General features: G+C 39.1%; 1 protein-coding gene across 1 annotated transcript in view; it reads right to left on the bottom strand.

Moving 5' to 3' along the window:
• Positions 1–14,014: 14,014 nt before the first annotated feature.
• MLIP (muscular LMNA interacting protein) overlaps positions 14,015–17,322 on the bottom strand; it is a 94,676-nt gene continuing 91,368 nt past the window's right edge. Inside the window, exons 9-10 of the mRNA XM_055811259.1 lie at positions 16,970–17,095; positions 14,015–14,104 (exon numbers count right to left, since the gene is read on the bottom strand). Coding sequence (XP_055667234.1) covers positions 14,015–14,104; positions 16,970–17,095 — 216 coding nt within the window. The remainder of the gene's footprint in view (positions 14,105–16,969; positions 17,096–17,322) is intronic.

Raw genomic sequence — 17,322 nt, 5'->3', positions numbered from 1 at the left:
ACTTTCATTGTTATCTTGCCCTGGCCTTTCTTGCTGGTATTCATTGCCTACCATGTTAACCTGAAATGCCTCTGTGAGTCATGATTCTGCCTTACCTTGTTACTTGAGTATGAGGTCTCAAGTCCCTCCTTAGACCTAACAAAAGTAATGATCTTTTTTTTTGTCCAATAAATAGATTTGCTTCCTTTATTTTGATAGCACCCTCTCTTCAAACTAAAGAACCAACATGTATAGCAGTCTCCATAGAGAAGGAAAATTATCTGTATTTTCTGAACAGACACTCTTAACATTGATTATTTTAGAGAGGCTTAATTGAAAGAAGACAAGTGAGAGGCAAACAAGGACTTCAATGAATAATAATGGGGGAAAAGTTTGTACAGGCTTAAGACTGGGAGAAAAACTGAACAATGTACAGTTCTGCCTATGTTCACAAGGCTTATCTGACATAAACACCCTGAAGTTATCTTAGAAGACTCTACAGGTTCTACTAGTCAGGTTTCTGGACACCTGATTTTGCCATGACAGGGGGTCTAGTCTTAAGGAAGTCATGTATGGATACATTTATAAAGAAATCTAAGTAGTACTTTAGGGAATATGGAGCACATAAGTCAAGCGATGCATACTTTCTGCTAAAATAATGCTTAGTCTTGCAGGTCCCTGAAAGGAGGGTGTTGGGTTTTTCCCTGGAGTCAGACACATCTGCCAGCTACAAAGGAGCTGAGTGCCTTGGTGTGGGTGACTTCATCTTGCTGAGCCAGAGGCCTGTTCTCTGTATTATTTCCATCAAATGTCAGTGTCATCTGAAACGTGGAAAAGGTGCCTTGCTGTGGAAAAGGTCCCGTGCCTGTTCTCCCAGAGTTTCACCAAGAGGCTACAGAATCTTCTGATTTCCTTCCTGATTTTTCCTTACAAATATGATTTTTGTGTTCTTGAATGCACACCACAGCAGTCCCATGAGCAGGATGGAACTTGCTGTCCTAGCGCACTTGCTTTCTGCAGCTCGGTGGGTAAGGACCAAGCTCTTTTGGACGAGAGGGAAGTTTGAATCTCTGCAGGGTGAGATAAGCACTGTAATCAGGTCTCTTACTGTCTAGGCAAGTACTAAAGGAGGACATTGGTGTCTCTGCATTGCTTTCTTTGCATGGTGGTCAGCCCTGGGTGTTAGGAGAAGACTTAACAGGACAGATAGCCTACCTGACCAAACTCAGCCTTGTACCTGAATCATAGTACAACTTACAGCCCTAAGCATGGGGGAAAGATCCTCACAGAGCATGATCATCTCTCTGCAGAGCTAAGCTGTCAATATTAGAGTACCAGATAGTCAATTTAAAAGCACCAGAATGCAAAGTAGGCAGAATGAGGTGGAATTAACCCTTCCTTACAAGACATTGTGTGACTATCGTTCCTCAGAATCATATAAGAATGTGCCAATGTCCACAAGACCTTGTGTGAATGCAGCTTGGACTATGTACTTTTTATGGGTGCGTTGTCTTAGTAAGACCTCATCAAGCTCTGTCATAGGCAGTCCTCCATCTCCAGGTCAAAGCAGCTGGCAAGAAGCCCTGTTTTCTTCTACAAATATAAAATGATTGCATCTGTTGATGGTGGAATATGACAATGTTGCTTTTATAATTTCTATTTTTTCCTTTGCCAGTTACAAAATTTTGCACTACTCTTACAAGGTTAATTAATAATTCTTAACTTTTGCAGACATCGCCCTGTTTTCTGGTAATGTGACATTTTCTTTGTTATTTCTAAGAACAGTGAAAGAGCAAACTAGACAAATCTGCATTTGTGGCTGCAAAAATTGTACCAAGGAGAGCAGAATATCCTGGCAATATGTAAGTATTTGCAGCATGCAAGTTCAAAGGGAAATTATATACCTCACCAAAATAACCTCTAACAGACTCAGTCAAGGCTTAGAAAAGAGGTGGTTATATAACATGTTAGTTAGACCTTTGTTCATTTAGCTCTGTAATCAGCAAGATGTATTTGACTTTAAAAGGTCAGTTTATCTTTATTGTGCTGTGAATCACAGCTGCCTCTGGACTAATATAAAGCTTTCTGAGGTATTCCCAGTGTAAGACCTTTTTCATAAAACTAAGTCACTCTCTAGAGTGTCTGCAACCTTTGCTAATTGAGACACAGGTTTAAAACTCTTTGGAACCACTGAGAGATAATGTACATAAGAAATAAGAATGTTTCCACTATAGTAACCAGGGAATATTCAAGTATACACTATACTTTCAAACTACTCTGTTAAATCTTTAATCCACTTTGAAAATAAATTAGCTACTCTATACTCTTACGAAACATAGAGTCATTCCTCACCAATAGGAAGAATTACTAATTTCTCAAAGACTAAAAATGTTTATTTATACATGCATAACAAGCAAACTTTTTTTATAAAACAATATTATAAATAAACATCTTTTTCTGAGTACAAGAACATGAAATCTAGGGTAACAATAAATGGTAAAACACCCATAGTACCCGAGCAAGGACTACCTTCAACTATGGGTAGGGAAAATATGTATGGTAAAGGGACAATTTATAATTATGATGTCTACAGTCTCTCTGAAATGGCACAGTATAAAATCAATTTCAAAGACTCAGTTAAGCACCCAATTGTTTTACAGCTTTCACCTTTCTATAAAAGCAAATGAAAAGTAGAAATGGTGATCAGAACAAAGATTTATAATGTGCCTTCAGCCATCTATGCAATAGAACATCATGACTGACTTGCAAACCGTTATTATACACTACTGTACATGCGCATTTTTAACCTGAAGATTTCAAAACTTACTCCAGATACTGATAAGTACCTGCACAAGAAGTACAACTCACAGGCAGACATGGTCCCCTGACAGGTTCTCACAGGACACAGGCCTGGAGGGCACCAGAGTGGAGTCTGAAAGATTTGTGTAAGATAAGATCTGAATAGCAGAGGCTGGAGGAGTTACAGCGCTTTGCATTAGGGATTCCTTATCTCTAAGTGGTGCTGGAGGAGGGACATGCATGCAAGCCCAGCATTTCAACGATTTTCCTTGAGCTGCCTTTCCCAGGACATAAAGCGCTAGTCTGTGATGGAATTGGCTGGGGGGTTTCTGCCAAATGATTTTTCAATGAAAAATACTAGCAACAAAGAAGCGAAGCTTTCTGCAAAACATGTTGATCTCTCTTGCAAACTCTCACTAGCCGTTTATAAAATTGTAATGAAGTACTTAATTGTAAGAAATCCTGTCCATAACTGGAATATTGTGTTTTCTGACCAGGATGTTTCATCTTGGATCACTTCCATAATATATTAAAGTGTATTTCACTGTCAGTGCACTTTGTGGCAACCGTGATAAGAGCCTCTATTTTCTGCTGTGGGCTAATCAAGTTCTGCAGTTCCTCACAGGACTAATTTCACTATATGAGAGCCAGTAGCCAGTAGCCAGCAAGAATACCAGGCCCATAATGAAGACTTGAGGCATCAGAACCACAACTTACACACCCACAGAGTAAGGCAGCAGAAACAATCATCCTCTAATTGCATGGACTAGAACTATCTGCTTTGAGTTAATTCATATAACCCAAATGATGCGTATTGATTTCTGGAGTATTTACATTTTTTTCAAATTTTCATTTGTATCAGAAAGACAATTTCAGAATTTCCAACACCACAAGAGTTTGAAATTTCCCTCAGCATATTGACTATCTGTGGACTCACAGAAAGTGAGTCATTCCTTAGAAGAGACCGTTTCTCTGCCCCAGGAAGGGGCTCATTGCTCATTAACGGAACACAGCTGAAGAACTTTAACAGCTTTCCAGATGAAAGTGTGAAATGAAATAGTTTTAACTTTCAGAGCTGACCTCCCCCCATGTATTTTCTTCCCAAATTAGCTGAAAAACTGAATAAACCCTGTTTTATGAGTAAGCTTCTCATGTAACAGAGATGTTTGACCTTCACTACTTTAAACCCAAACCACAAACTTTGACTGAATTTTCAAGGGTATACATGTGTAACTGTCACCTACAATATTAATATTTGTATTAAGATAATATTCTGCCTATCATATAGCCACTAAAATGATAGCCATTGTTTAATTAAGAAAAAGAGAAAACTAGTACTATAATTTAGTTTATTGGACATGACCTCTTCATCAAAGTTCAGAGTACTTTGCCAAAAAGAAAAAAACCAAAACATTAATGCCTTGAACTTCATAACATCTCTGCAACATACATAAATACTAACTTATCTAATTCAAACTTTAAGTACATACTTGGAATTTTACCATAACTAATTGATATTTGTATATTTTTCTAACATAACTGGATATGGAGTTAATTAAGGCCATAATCCAGAATATTCATTATATCGATACCTGCAATAAAGGTTAAGTGAATTTAATTGTGCCAATTTGTCCATTAAAATGTAGAGTTTCCAAAGATTCATCAGCTCACTGTTTATTTTTCCTTGATACCTTGGAAGATTCTTTTACAATCTAAAAAAGCAGCATGAAATTGTCTAGAAACATCTGTGTTTAGTGAGGTATAAGATATAAATTTATCTTTAGCTCTGGGTGTTTTGGAGTAGTTGCCATTAATTATGAATCTTTTTCCTTCAGACTTTGTTTTCTCACTGTCTTCAGTAAAAAAACATAAAAGTATCATTTTTGTTTCACATACACATCACATCTTGTTTGATATTTTTCACTCAATAGTATATTTCTGCTTTTGCTGTTAATAACAAACTTTACCTCTGAGTGGCTCCTGTTCTTTGTAATTTTGTCTTTTTTTTTTTTTGTGTGTGTGTGTGTATTACTATATTACAAGCAAAGACATGACCCCAGGCTGCAGTCCCCATTTGCCAAATCACTAACAGACATCATTTTTTAACATTCCCGTTTTCTATAGTTTCAAATACCTCTATAAATGGAGTTCTAGCCAATCCAAATCTAGTCATGGATCAGGATCCTAGCATCAGAAACAGCCTCCAAGCTATGGCAAGCTTGCCCCCATCACCGTGGGACACGTCATAGAATCCTTTCATAAACCAACAGAGAGATTAGAAGCAGACACTAGGAGTGCTGTAGTATTTGGGCTGTTGTGTTTCCTTTGGTTGTTCCCCTAGGAAGTGAGTTCACATAACAATCTGAAATTACAGAAGGCTAAGATAAAGACATTTCAGAAATTAGTTCTCAGCTAGGGCCAGAATTTCTATTATACTGATTATTGATTTATGTATTAAAAATGTCTGCCTGAAATCTACTATGTAGAAGACTAGACACAAGCGTCCTAGAAAGCCAGGCATAAGACTGAACTCAAGTTTTACATTATAAGAGACTGCTAAGAATGAAGATGAAGCATTTTAAGGCACTTTTTGGTGCTTGAGATTGGTTTAAGCTACCCTAGCAGAGACAGCCTGTATAAATGAGAAGGCAGGAAGCAACAGAACCGGCTGTGTGTTCCAAGAAGAAATCGGGACACTTCTGAGCAGTCTTCACTGGAAAGCACGTTCAGTTTCTGAGTATGGAAAGTGCCTGCTGGAGTTTGATTCTACCATATGCAAGAAAACAAGATTTTATGTGCATGTTTTCTAAATGAACAGTACAACAAAAAAATACCAGGGTCCTACCACCAACAGCTTCTCCTAGCGGAAATAGGACAGCAAGGATCTCAAAATGGTCTAAATACCCTGGCCAAAAGGAGAGACACAGTAATCAATTCTTTTTTTATTCCTTTGGAAAAGCTGTCTCTGCAGGAGTGCGTAGGAGAGTCCTTTCCAGGCAGTGTCAGACTTAAGACATCTCCGCGTCAAGTGCATGCTGCTGTGTCTCCTGTTGAGCCTAAGCTACCTTCGTGTTTTCCTGCTAATTTGATGTCTTCAAAGAAACCAATTGATTACCATGTTATGAACCTTCTAAAGTGCTTTATGAGAAATGCCTTTCTTTAAACATGAGCTGAGCAAGTACTCTAGAGGCATTTTCTGCAGGCATTATCAAACCAACTCCAAAGTGGTAGAAATGTCATCTATATATGATACAATTAAAATAGGTCCTTAAGCCCAAGCAACACCATAGAAGAATATACAAAGACGACACAACAATATTAAGCATTAATATTTTCTGAACAAGGAAGTCCAATTTGTAGCACAACACTAATGAAGGCTTGTTTGCCTCTGATTTCTTTTTCCACACTAAAGCAATTCTTCTGGATCACGGATAGAAGGTTGATCAAGCACAATACACCTACACAAGACCAGCATTTAAATACCAAAGTTCAAAAGAGAGAAAGAAACTCTCTTCTAGAAATAAAAGCTGCTGGGATGATGTCTGGGAGAGAAGTGCTTTTCCATGGCAACCCTGAAAGGCTGCCGCATTCACAGAATGTCAATTCCCACTATGCTACTATTAATCAAATACAAACTCCAATGAGTAGGAGATTGGATGGTGAGATAAACACCGCTGATTTCATTTAAAAAATAATAAAAATCCCCTTTAAATATCCTGCTTACCTATGAGCTTCCAGACTTGCAAGTGATTATGGAAGGCTGACACTTCCAACAGCAACATGTAGTCATTTCAAGAAAACTCCATTTAGGTCCAGGAAAAAAAATTAAATTAGCTTAAGCTCAAAGTTGGACATTAAAGAAAATCTGTCCTCTGCAAGCTTGGACATTTACTCTTATAAGTAATGTCTGGTCAGATGCAGAAATGGTAATTTTTTTAACATTTCTCATACCTCTTGTAAAAAGGCAGTTCCTTCCAATCCATTCCCAAGGCTAAATATTTAACCGACAGAGAGATTTTCACAGGGATGTGTATGAATTGCATGCTCAGCCCTTGCTGACAGAAAGAAAAGGCAGTCTGAAAGTCAGTAAGAACTGAAAGGTGGTCCCCAGCTGAGGGAGCTACACCTGCTTATCTGCTAGCTCTTCACTTGGGCAGGTCATTCCTTTCTCCTTCAAAATGACAGCTGGTTTCCCAAAAGCTAATGCTCTCTGCCCTGACATAAATTTCTATGGATTATATCTCCACATGAATCATAGAATCATAGAAGGGTCCAACCTTTTGTGGGAAAGGGAGCCTAAATGAGGTTACCTAGCACCCTGTCCAAATACATCTTGAAAACCTCCACCGCATCCCTGAGGCGGTTGTTCCAATGATTGGCTGTTCTCACTGTAAAAAAAAATAATAATTATATAACAAGATGAAACATCTCCCAGTGCAAATTGTACCCATTATCCCTTGTCTTCTTCATGAGGCTCCCTGTGAAGAGAGAAGAGAGCCTCTGTCACTTTTGTAGCCACCCTTTAAGTGCTGAAATACTGTGATGAGGTCCCCCCTGAGCCTTCACTTCTCCAGGGAGAAAAGACCTAACTCCTTCAGTCTTTCCTCATAAGCAGCTTCTCCAGCCCTTTGATCATCCTCATGGCCCTCCTTGGGACTCCTTTTTTAAACTGCAGAGACTGGAACTGAACACAGTACTCGAGAGCAGAGTTGTGCTCTTCCACCCTACACAGTCCTCCATTAAAGACTGCCAGCAGAGGCATGCTTTGGAGTTAACCACAGAGATAAATGTTACCTCAGGCTTTCTATCACTGCAATAGTTGTGCCCAAGTCCACCTTCCTGAGTCGTTTTATTCCAATCAAAAGGAGTGTTCAAGTCATATAATTATTCAAGACCAATGAGTGTAAATAAGAGCAGCAGAACCTGGTGCATGGTGGGCAGAGTGGGGAAGGAGACTACAAGGGAGATGACAAGGGTGATAAGAACAGTCAGCTCACTTGAATGGGCAACATTTTTATTTCAGAAGCAGCATGCACATAGATGAGAGAAGAGGGCCTTCTCTGCTCTTCTCCAGTCACAAGGACAGACACAATACTTTGGGTCCTGCTGCCTTCTCCCATCAAAGCTAAAACCACATTGTGGAATGATTTAGGCCACAGCTTATGGATATCATCACTCCGAACAGTTATCATCTACAAAACCTGCCAGGTCTATCTTTCAGCTTCATCTGTGTAATTCCACCAGCTATGAAGATTCAGGTACTTTGTGGAGCTTCAAACAAAACCAGCCTGGCATTGAGTCCGGTCTGCCTAAACACCACCACAGTGTCCTTTCAATAAAGTATTTCAAAGAGAGACAGCTGTTATGTTCTTATACCCTGAGCCAACAAATGAGATGATACTGGTTTTAGGAGCCCACCTCACTAATATGACACAAGTGATCATTCTGTTTTTTCCCATATCCTATTTCCCATTTCTGAGGGAACACTCGTTTAATGTATTTTTTTATAGAAGTGCAAGATCATTCACTGGCACATCCTGTCCATTCTCAATTGTGTATTTACAACATATTTTAAATGATTGTGAGAATTTATGGCAGCTGGTTTTGCCCTCTAGTGGAAGATGAAGTACAACATATAGTTAGAAAGGTAACAGGTATCTATAGATTGACCACGTGGAGACTGACCATGTGTTTACTGGATGGCAGGAGAGACAGCAAGCAAGTCATGGCACATATTATTCCTTATCCCAAGGGATGATGAGTGGAGAAGGAGATCTCCAGGGAATTTACAGAGATGACAGTCCAGGTTTAGTAAAGCGTGGAAAGAAATTCCCATCTTGTCAGGATGTTGTTTACAGAGCAGGTCTAACACTCTGAAATTTCAACACCTGATCCTGTGTCTACTGTACTCTATTTTCTGTTACTTCACTGTATTTTCTGTTACTTCAATTATTTATGACAATAAAATAAATAATTTCATTTTAAAAACATGAATAGCTCAAACTGTAGTTGGGTGGTACAGAGGACAGGGTTATTACAAGAAAAAATATGAAAATATCATCAGGGGTTTTAATCAATGAGTATTGACTCAAAAGTTAAATATTAATCATGTGAATAAGACAGAATTTAATCTTCTTTTGGTTATCAAAGAATGTTAATACTATAGACCAAAAAAGAAACATTTAAAAAAAAATTAAGTGTTGAATATTTACTTCCTGTGTAAATAAACCTCTGTTTGTATTAAACTAGGCTAACATTGATATCTGATTATTTTGTTTCCCGAAGTATTGGGCCACACCTGAGAGTGACATCAGTTCAGAAATACAATGTATTTTACTAAAGTTATTTACTATCACTGCCAGTAATGCATAAAAATTTTACCACACTCTGATAATTGAGTTGTCTCATTTTATATCAGTTAACCTTATCTTCATTGGCTGAGACTTTAAAATTATTGTAAATAACTAAAAAAATTAAATTATTTTAAACACTTAAAACCGATCAATGGTAAATTCAGTTCTACTGAAAATTCTCCAAAGAAGTCTCAAAAAATATATTCGTATCAAAAAATCTTTGTCATTCTCACCAGTCCTGCTTCAGAAGACCTAATTATTGAATTGTTTTGTACTAATCATAGTTAACATCATAGATTCCCTTGGATTTTCACTAAAACTTATGGGATGGAAGAAAGAATTTGCTACATTAACTAAATTCAGGGATCCATCTGGAAAAACACAAGCATTATCATGACATGTGGGCTTGACCAAAGTCAGGAGCCTATTTACATGACAAGAGGCATGGCATCGGGAAGTCAAGCAAAAGCCCAAATGTGTGGGCTTTTTTCCTTAAATTGTCACAGCAGGTCAGTAGTAGGGCCTCATCTAAAACACAGCCCTCCCAATTAGCTCGCTCATGACATAACCATTTAAAGTGCTGCTGCAAAAGTATTTGAAGTAAAATTAAATGATCCTCTGATCATTTCTTTGACAGAATACAGCACTCTTTGGTGAGCTCTGGGCTATGGATGATGCTACTCCACCCTAGAAAATTGAAACTTAAATAGAAAGCCAGAGTTCAATACAGAAAAGAGACTATATCAAATATACATTATATATTGAAAAATATATATAAAATATAAAAATAAAATGAAAGCTGTTTACAGATGTATGAAGTTTACAGAAGTATGTGAAATACCTTTGCTAACAGCAGACAGTAGAAAATGACCCAAGTAAGAGAGCAATTTTATGTTATAGAGGGAAATTAAAGAAATCAAAGAGATGATGTTGCTCTTGTATTTACATTGCACAGGAAGAACCTGTTAACATCAGAGAGGTGTGACTGCATTTATCAGTTTGCAAAGCTCACAAAGGTTGCTTGGAATGGCAAGTTTCTTGAGATAAAGAATTGCAGATGAAGAGGTCTCGTAGTCATCACCATAGGGGTGGAATGCAAATACACAGGCTGGGCTGTCCTATGACCTCTGCATTCAAGAGAAAAGTTTTGGGTGCACAGTGCTGTGGGAAATCAGTGGCAGCAAAAATCCCTTCTTTCAATTATTCAGCAAGTATATCCCTGTTTGAGAAAACAGTTAACATGTTATACTGAAAAATTACACTATCTTAATTATCTTCAGAAAACTTTTCCATGCCTTATTCACCTTCCTATACAAATTTTTGAGTTTCTAGCAGTGTTTTCATTAGCAACAGCACATACCCATTTTTGCTATAAAAACTGGCTTCAACAATCATAGGAACTATTTGTTTGTTCATGTAAACGCCCTGCAATGAACCAGGAAAACTGTTGAAAAATACTTGATCATAAAATCATTGCTGCTTAAATAAGCATGTCAGTCCAGCTTAGTATAAATTAAAACAGAACAAAAACACAGTGCAGCAGATGTGCAAAGGTGCTTTTGTTCAGCAGGATGCCTCAAAGATGGAATGGAAGGTTGTTTTTTGTTTTAGTCCATCCTAGCAAGTGGCTAAAATGGTAAATTCTATAAATCTCACAGAACAGAGGGGCCAACTTCAGACACTATTGACAGTGACTACTAACCTAAATTATGTTTTTCGTCAATGGGGAGAGAAGGGCATTTCCAGGCATTTCTTTAGAGTCTGAGAGCTGACCAACATACATTCTCTGCAGAGGTGATACCTCTTTCCAAAGCAGCCTCAGCTCCCAGTGTGCCTAAAAGTAGTAACGCATACTTCACACTGGTGCTTCCCCTGATGAGAAAACCACGACATGGCCCGAAGAAACAGCACCTAATACCTGTCTTTTAACCTCTTGCATCCCTAATAAAGCACACTGTACCTCTCCAAGTGGGATTATCTTTCCTGGCATCAAGATCTGAGCATTTGCAGCCAAATTCCGCGTTAGAAAAAGAGGACTTGGGAAGGATGCATCTGAGGGATCCAAACAACATCTTCTATGGACTTGCAGAAGTAATGGCTTTCTAACACCAGACAAGAGCTCTTTTGAGGTACTGTAAACACCTTGTGTCAGCTGCTCCTCGACAAAACTTCAGTTAAGACAGAGGGCACTGTTTTCACCTTACAAAGCTGGTTAGCCAGCCCTGTCACCCACAGGCCTTAGACTACAGAGATTTTGTCTAACTTCTTCACTGCTGTTTCGAAGAAGACACAGATGCCAGCAAGGGTGTGATTCCCCTTGTATTGGCAAGACACAACTGCTTGTCAGGATGCCAGATAGAGCCACTGGAAAAGCCTGTATTTCTCTCAGGTTACCCTCCCTTCCCTCAGTTCCCAAGAAAAAAAGAAATAGCCCATTACTTTAGTATGGGTAAATGTTAAACATAATCTGAGCATGAGGGATGAAATAAATGATTCCTCCTTTAGAGGACAAATAGTTTAAATGAAGACTGGTGGGAGTCCTATCCTAGCTAGTCTGCAGAAAGCAAGCCCCGACATAAGCTGTGCTGAGGGAAGGAAAAGCAGCAATATCTCCAGGGACACTGGAGAGACAGGCTTGTCTGAGACATCTCCCAGAGCACCTGCCAGCACTGAATCCTAATTCAGAAACTCAGCTGAATTCTGCCTAGAACTAAAAGGATAAAAGTCTGACAAAGCTCTTGAATCACACCACACTTGACGCTCACCTTAATGTACAAAGAGTTGTGACTGTAAGGGTTATAAGGATTCCCATGAATGTCACACATGATGGAAGACAAGTGGCTGAAAGGTCCAAAGTTTAGACAGTCAGCAAGGGAGATGGATGCAAAGGGGAGTTAGGCGGAGGGATCAGTTTAGTTGGATACAGAGGGTGTAGGAGAGCAGTCTCAAGAAGGAAGCTTTGGACAGAAAGAAAAGTGCTTGTCTTTCACCTTATTTAGATGTCATAGGGCTTGATGAACAACTAGGAAAGATACTCTACCTTTATGCCAATGCAATTGCTCTACATCAGCACAAAAGTACACACACAAATACCTACTTGTAGATGTCCCATTAAACCAGTTATGCTTTGACTGGGGTCCAGTTCATCTCCTTCCTACAGCTCAACTGATGCTCAAGTGACAGAAAAAGAAAGCCCAGAAGGATCTTGTGCCAAGATAAAATGGCCACATTTGGGGACATTTTCTGAGAGGATGGATTGGAAGTAAAACCAATCTGAAAACAAGTTCTGAGAGGTACAAAAGAAATTCTGCCCTATCTATGTACTATCAGGAGCACATCAGGCTTTTTAACAAGATTCTAAAAGCCTTTTCAGCTATTTAAGATGTGAAGATGCATGAACGATGTATTTCACTACTGCAAGATTCAGCAGTTAACAGTTTCTGGTTAAAAAAACCAAATACACATGTGTTTTTTGTACCTAAAGGATAAAATCCTTAAAAAAAAAAAAAGACTAAATGATCTGGGATAGAATCAAGGAGGCACACAGCTTTTGGCACAAATCTCATGCTTAGGTTTTGTCAAAGCCATTGATACAACACATCCTGTATTCTCACCCATTTGGCTGGCTGAGTCTATACCAGAAACTCCACTGCATGCTGTGCCTTTGAGCTCAAGACCCAGAAAATTTGTGACAAGAGCTGCGATTAGTTCCAACAGAAGCTAATGTGTCACCTGCTGAAAGAGTGAGCATAAGCAAACAAGCAGATCAGACCCTGGTAGTGGCAAGAGTGGAAGGGGACCAGGCAGCAGCCACTTCACACCGACCTTGCCTCCTACCAGTCCTCCTCAGAGGCACCAGCCCTGCTTCTGTTAAAGATAAACCTTGGCAAACTGGACTTAACACTGCATGCCAAGTGTAACTGATATCTCTTTAGTTCATTCTTATCTTGCTCTTCCATTGCCCAAAGTGGTTTATTTTTTAATGACAAAGGAGCCTATGTACACTCTTGTTAATAAATATTTGCAAGCACATGAATGCTCTAACATTTATTGTAAATTGTTTTCATATAACTATGTAAAAAATCCCCTATTTTTTCCCAAAAAAAGATTCTTTTTCCCAAGTTTCAAATTAAATTTTTCATGAAGCCATCACATCAGTGCTGCTCACGAGTTACATATACTTCTGGTATATTTTATGGTGCTTTTTTGAACAAATTGAAGCATACTTGCAAAAATCCTGAAACATTGATGAAATGTGCTAAGCAAGAGGAAAAATATTCTTTCTCATGATGAGGACATTACAATCTCCAGCAAGGGCATCTAAAAACGTGGGACACAATACTGTCAGATTGGAACCTCAAAAATACTACACTCTGTCTGTAACAACTGTTTGACAAGTAGATATCCACTGAATGGCCAGAGCAAATTGTATATGTCCTCAGGGAAAAAAAAAAAAAAAAAAAAAAAAAAAAAAAGAAGAAGGCAGCATAAGATAATATGATAAAAAACCAAAATGAAATGGGATTTTCCCTGGTTTATAAAATTTACTGGCACACCAGTGTCAATCTATATACAGTGTACCCAGAACACAGATAAAAAGAGCTATCTGTGAGCTGAGCTACATTCTTTCCAGACAATCTTTACTAATTTAGAAATCTCTTTTTGCCTCCATCCATTACTTTGGTTGTTCTTACTGTTCTGCATAAGAACAGCTGCCTAAAACAAAAATTACTGATTTTTTTTTAAAAGGGAAATGGCCTTTTCCACGTGGGGATGTTTCTTAATGAAATGAAAAGCAAACAGGCTCCTCGGATGTGCAAAAAACTGTGTGTTCAATACAGGGATGTGAAGCTGAAGGTCAGCAGTTACAGCTGGCTGCATCATTATGTCTCAAAGTGAATGTCACCCACATAGTCACCAGCACTTAGTGTCACACTGGGAGGTTTGGCAGGGTGAGGAGGTACTACTGAGGTCTAAGAAAAATCAAAAGAGAAAAGTTAATAAAGCTGGTGTCATCTGGAACCTCATCTAGTCTGTATCATCCTCAAAGATGCAGCCTGAAAGGGTCTGTCTTTTCGAGGTGGGCTGGGTGAAGGAGGGGCAGCAGTCACCTAGGGAGGATGTTGTTGGCAGTGGTAATAGAAAAAAAAAAAAAAAAAAAAAGGAAAGAAAACACAGAACGAGGGAGAGAACAGAAATGCAACACCTGAACCTCCCGGAAGGACTGGGAAAATGTCCAAAGTAAACCAGGGAAAATCAGTAACAGTATGAGCAGTTTTGCCTTCAGCCATAGTACATGCCTGCTAAATTCTTATTCGAGGACTGGAAGAGCTGGACAAGCATCAGCTCTTCCGCAGGAAGCAGGAAGCCTAGCTGCTAGTCTCCTAGTTTAAATCCACAGCTCTCATACGCCATGTAGGCAGTCAATTTACCTGATTTTGGGGGTCATATTGGTAACACTTCCCACTTTTTGGAAGCCAGCTGCTGTGCAGCCAAAAACGCTAACTACTATGAACAGGTGAAGAGGGAGAACGAGTGTCCTTACAGGGTAACAGCCCTGTGGTTAGAGACAGCCACTGCAATTTTCAAGCTGTTGTCTGGGCAGGGAGCCCAGTTCCACAAGCAGTGCTGAGCCCTCTTAGAGCCAGTGAAAACCCTCAGGAGAGTTTCACAGATGCTGTAAGATTATGAACGTCCTCATGTGGGCACCCAAGTCTCCTCCAGTCACAAGGAACTTGTATCAGTACCATAAACCTACTCTGAGAGGCAAGAGCTGAAATCATCAGCATATGCTGTCATGTTCAGCACTTTAGTGTTTTCCCCAGATCTGACTATTATTGTACTAACTGTTCTGTTAGACTACCACTAGAATCATATAGCCATTTCTCAAACAAACAAAACCAGTTTCTCTTAAGTCAGTGAATTCATCCGAATACAGATCTACATACTTCCTTTTTCAGAACAAAGATGTGTTAATAGAGATGTCCCAAAATAATAAGTATTTTACAGCAACCTGTAATATTTCTTAGGATAAAAATACCAATTTATCAGTACTTTAAAGCATATGACATTGTTCTATTAAATAAAGGAAGCAAACCTGAACATATTCATTGTGAAATTAACTTTTCCATCTATCAAAGTCAGTGCACTATTTGTTTAGTTCATTTTAATGGATAGCTTTTATATAAAATAGTTTTGGCCCTTGTTATAACAAACACATTTATTCACGAACTTATTATGTCCTCAGTACTTCAGTAATACGTACCAAAAGTAATTTATAATGCGTAATTTGATTGATTTTCACAAATAGCTTCAGAAGTTAGAAAGCTTCAGAGTATGGCAATAACCACAGGTTTGTATTTGTCCAAAAATACAGTTTCATGAGTGCATCATTCCTTCATCAGCAAAACTATAGCCAGCAGAATCAGTGCCCAGCCCTGATGAAAAGGAGGTATAAGCTGCCCCTGCCTTTGCAGAGAGGCCCTACTGAGGTGCCCTAGACCAGGAGTTTTCTAGCAGCAGCTTCATGTCAGCCCTCCTCCTCTTTCATCCCAGGTGAATGGCAGCGCAGTGCCTTGGCATCAGAAAGTTTTCAGTAAGTTAAAGCGTGAAAAACTCATTATGAACTCACCTGTAGTCTACGAAGTCAAATATTCACCATCAACCACAAAAGTTCAAAGACATTCTATAGAAACCTATAGAATGAGAAACCATCTGATGCTACCCATATGTGTTGCTGGAGCCCACTAATGCTACAAATAGTCTTGCTCTGTTTGTAATGCTGCACTATTGAGAAATGCCAGGTTTATCCTACCGCAAGTCAGAGCTATGGGAAAGAATGGAAAGAACTAAAATGAACATCTTTTTAAAAAATCAGTTATAAAAGGAAGACGAGTGGACTGCCATTGCTACAGTCTCTCTACGATGTGACTAGAGAGGCATAGAAGAAAGATAAATTCAGTTAATAAGGTATTCTATTCACATTGTGTCTGACAAGAGGACTATTGACTTCATTTTACTACCCTCCAGATGGAAGATTCTGAATATACGGGATAGGTTGATAGTAAGTTTCTACAAGAATAGATTATGTGGCACAGTCAAGTTATTCACAATAACGCACACAAACACAAATGTACAAGGCCGACAGAACCATTTATCTGCCTTTTCCTGAAATAATGCCTCATACGTAACATACAAGGTCAGCAAAGTTCAAGATGTGTTTTTGCAAAACGATCCTATTGTTTTATGCTGTGTTTTGTGGGAGAAGACAGCACTTTTGCTGCCCCATGGGCTGCCCACTGATGTCCCTTCCATGTGGTAGAAGAGCTGTCCCCTCCAGCTGTGGAGGGACATGAATATGGACCTGGGGAAGCTATGCACTAGGGAGACACATGGAAACTCTTTGGGGCTTTCTACAGTCTCCCTTGGAGAGGAAAGTCTGAACCTTGCCAGGCTCTTGCTGTACTCATTTCTCTTTAGAGAGGATTCAGGTCTGGATCCCAAATGGAGGAACTGCTTTCTAGTAGATCTGATTCAGACACCTGCTTGGCAGGGGAGCACAGGATTTCCACTTCCTTTCGTACAGTGTTTCCTATAGACATCACAGAAAGGTCCTCTCCTCAACGTACAGATTTTTAGATCACTAAAAGAGTCCCTATAGAAAGCCCAGCTGACCATCTCCAGCCTGCAGACTCTCCTCCAGGAGCCAGGTGCCCCTTGGGGTATCATCTAACTTTGCAAGAAAAGAGACCAGGACAAAATAAGGATTTAAGATTATTCTGTCATCTTTAAGGAAACTAGCTGAGGGTACAAAATCCTTCAGCCTGAGAGTTACTCACCTGCTCATTATCTTGATCACGGATTTCTTCAAGGTACTTTTTAAAAGGATTGGGTTGATAGGGTTCCTCCTTTTGCTGTGCAGTCTTTCCTTTCACCAGCATGGGACGAATGACACCAGGTTTTGTCTTGACCCATAGCACACCCAGGAGAAAAGAGATGTAAGGAAAATAAAATAAAATAAATAATTCAAAATTTACAGAATGTATGTTAGACAAGTAAATTCCAGTAGGACTAAACTGACCAGATTTGTAAAAAATTTTCTTTCACCACCAAAATTATTCAGGTGTCACGTTGCATGACCTACTTTTAATACAGATTGTGGAAAAAAAAGGCAAGAGCTGTTTTTACACAG

Source organism: Falco peregrinus, chromosome 7 (genome assembly GCF_023634155.1).
Source record: "Falco peregrinus isolate bFalPer1 chromosome 7, bFalPer1.pri, whole genome shotgun sequence".
NCBI classification, from domain to species: Eukaryota; Metazoa; Chordata; class Aves; order Falconiformes; family Falconidae; genus Falco; species Falco peregrinus.
The sequence above is the reverse complement of the archived record's forward strand: the minus strand, read 5'-3'. Positions and strand labels throughout refer to the sequence as shown.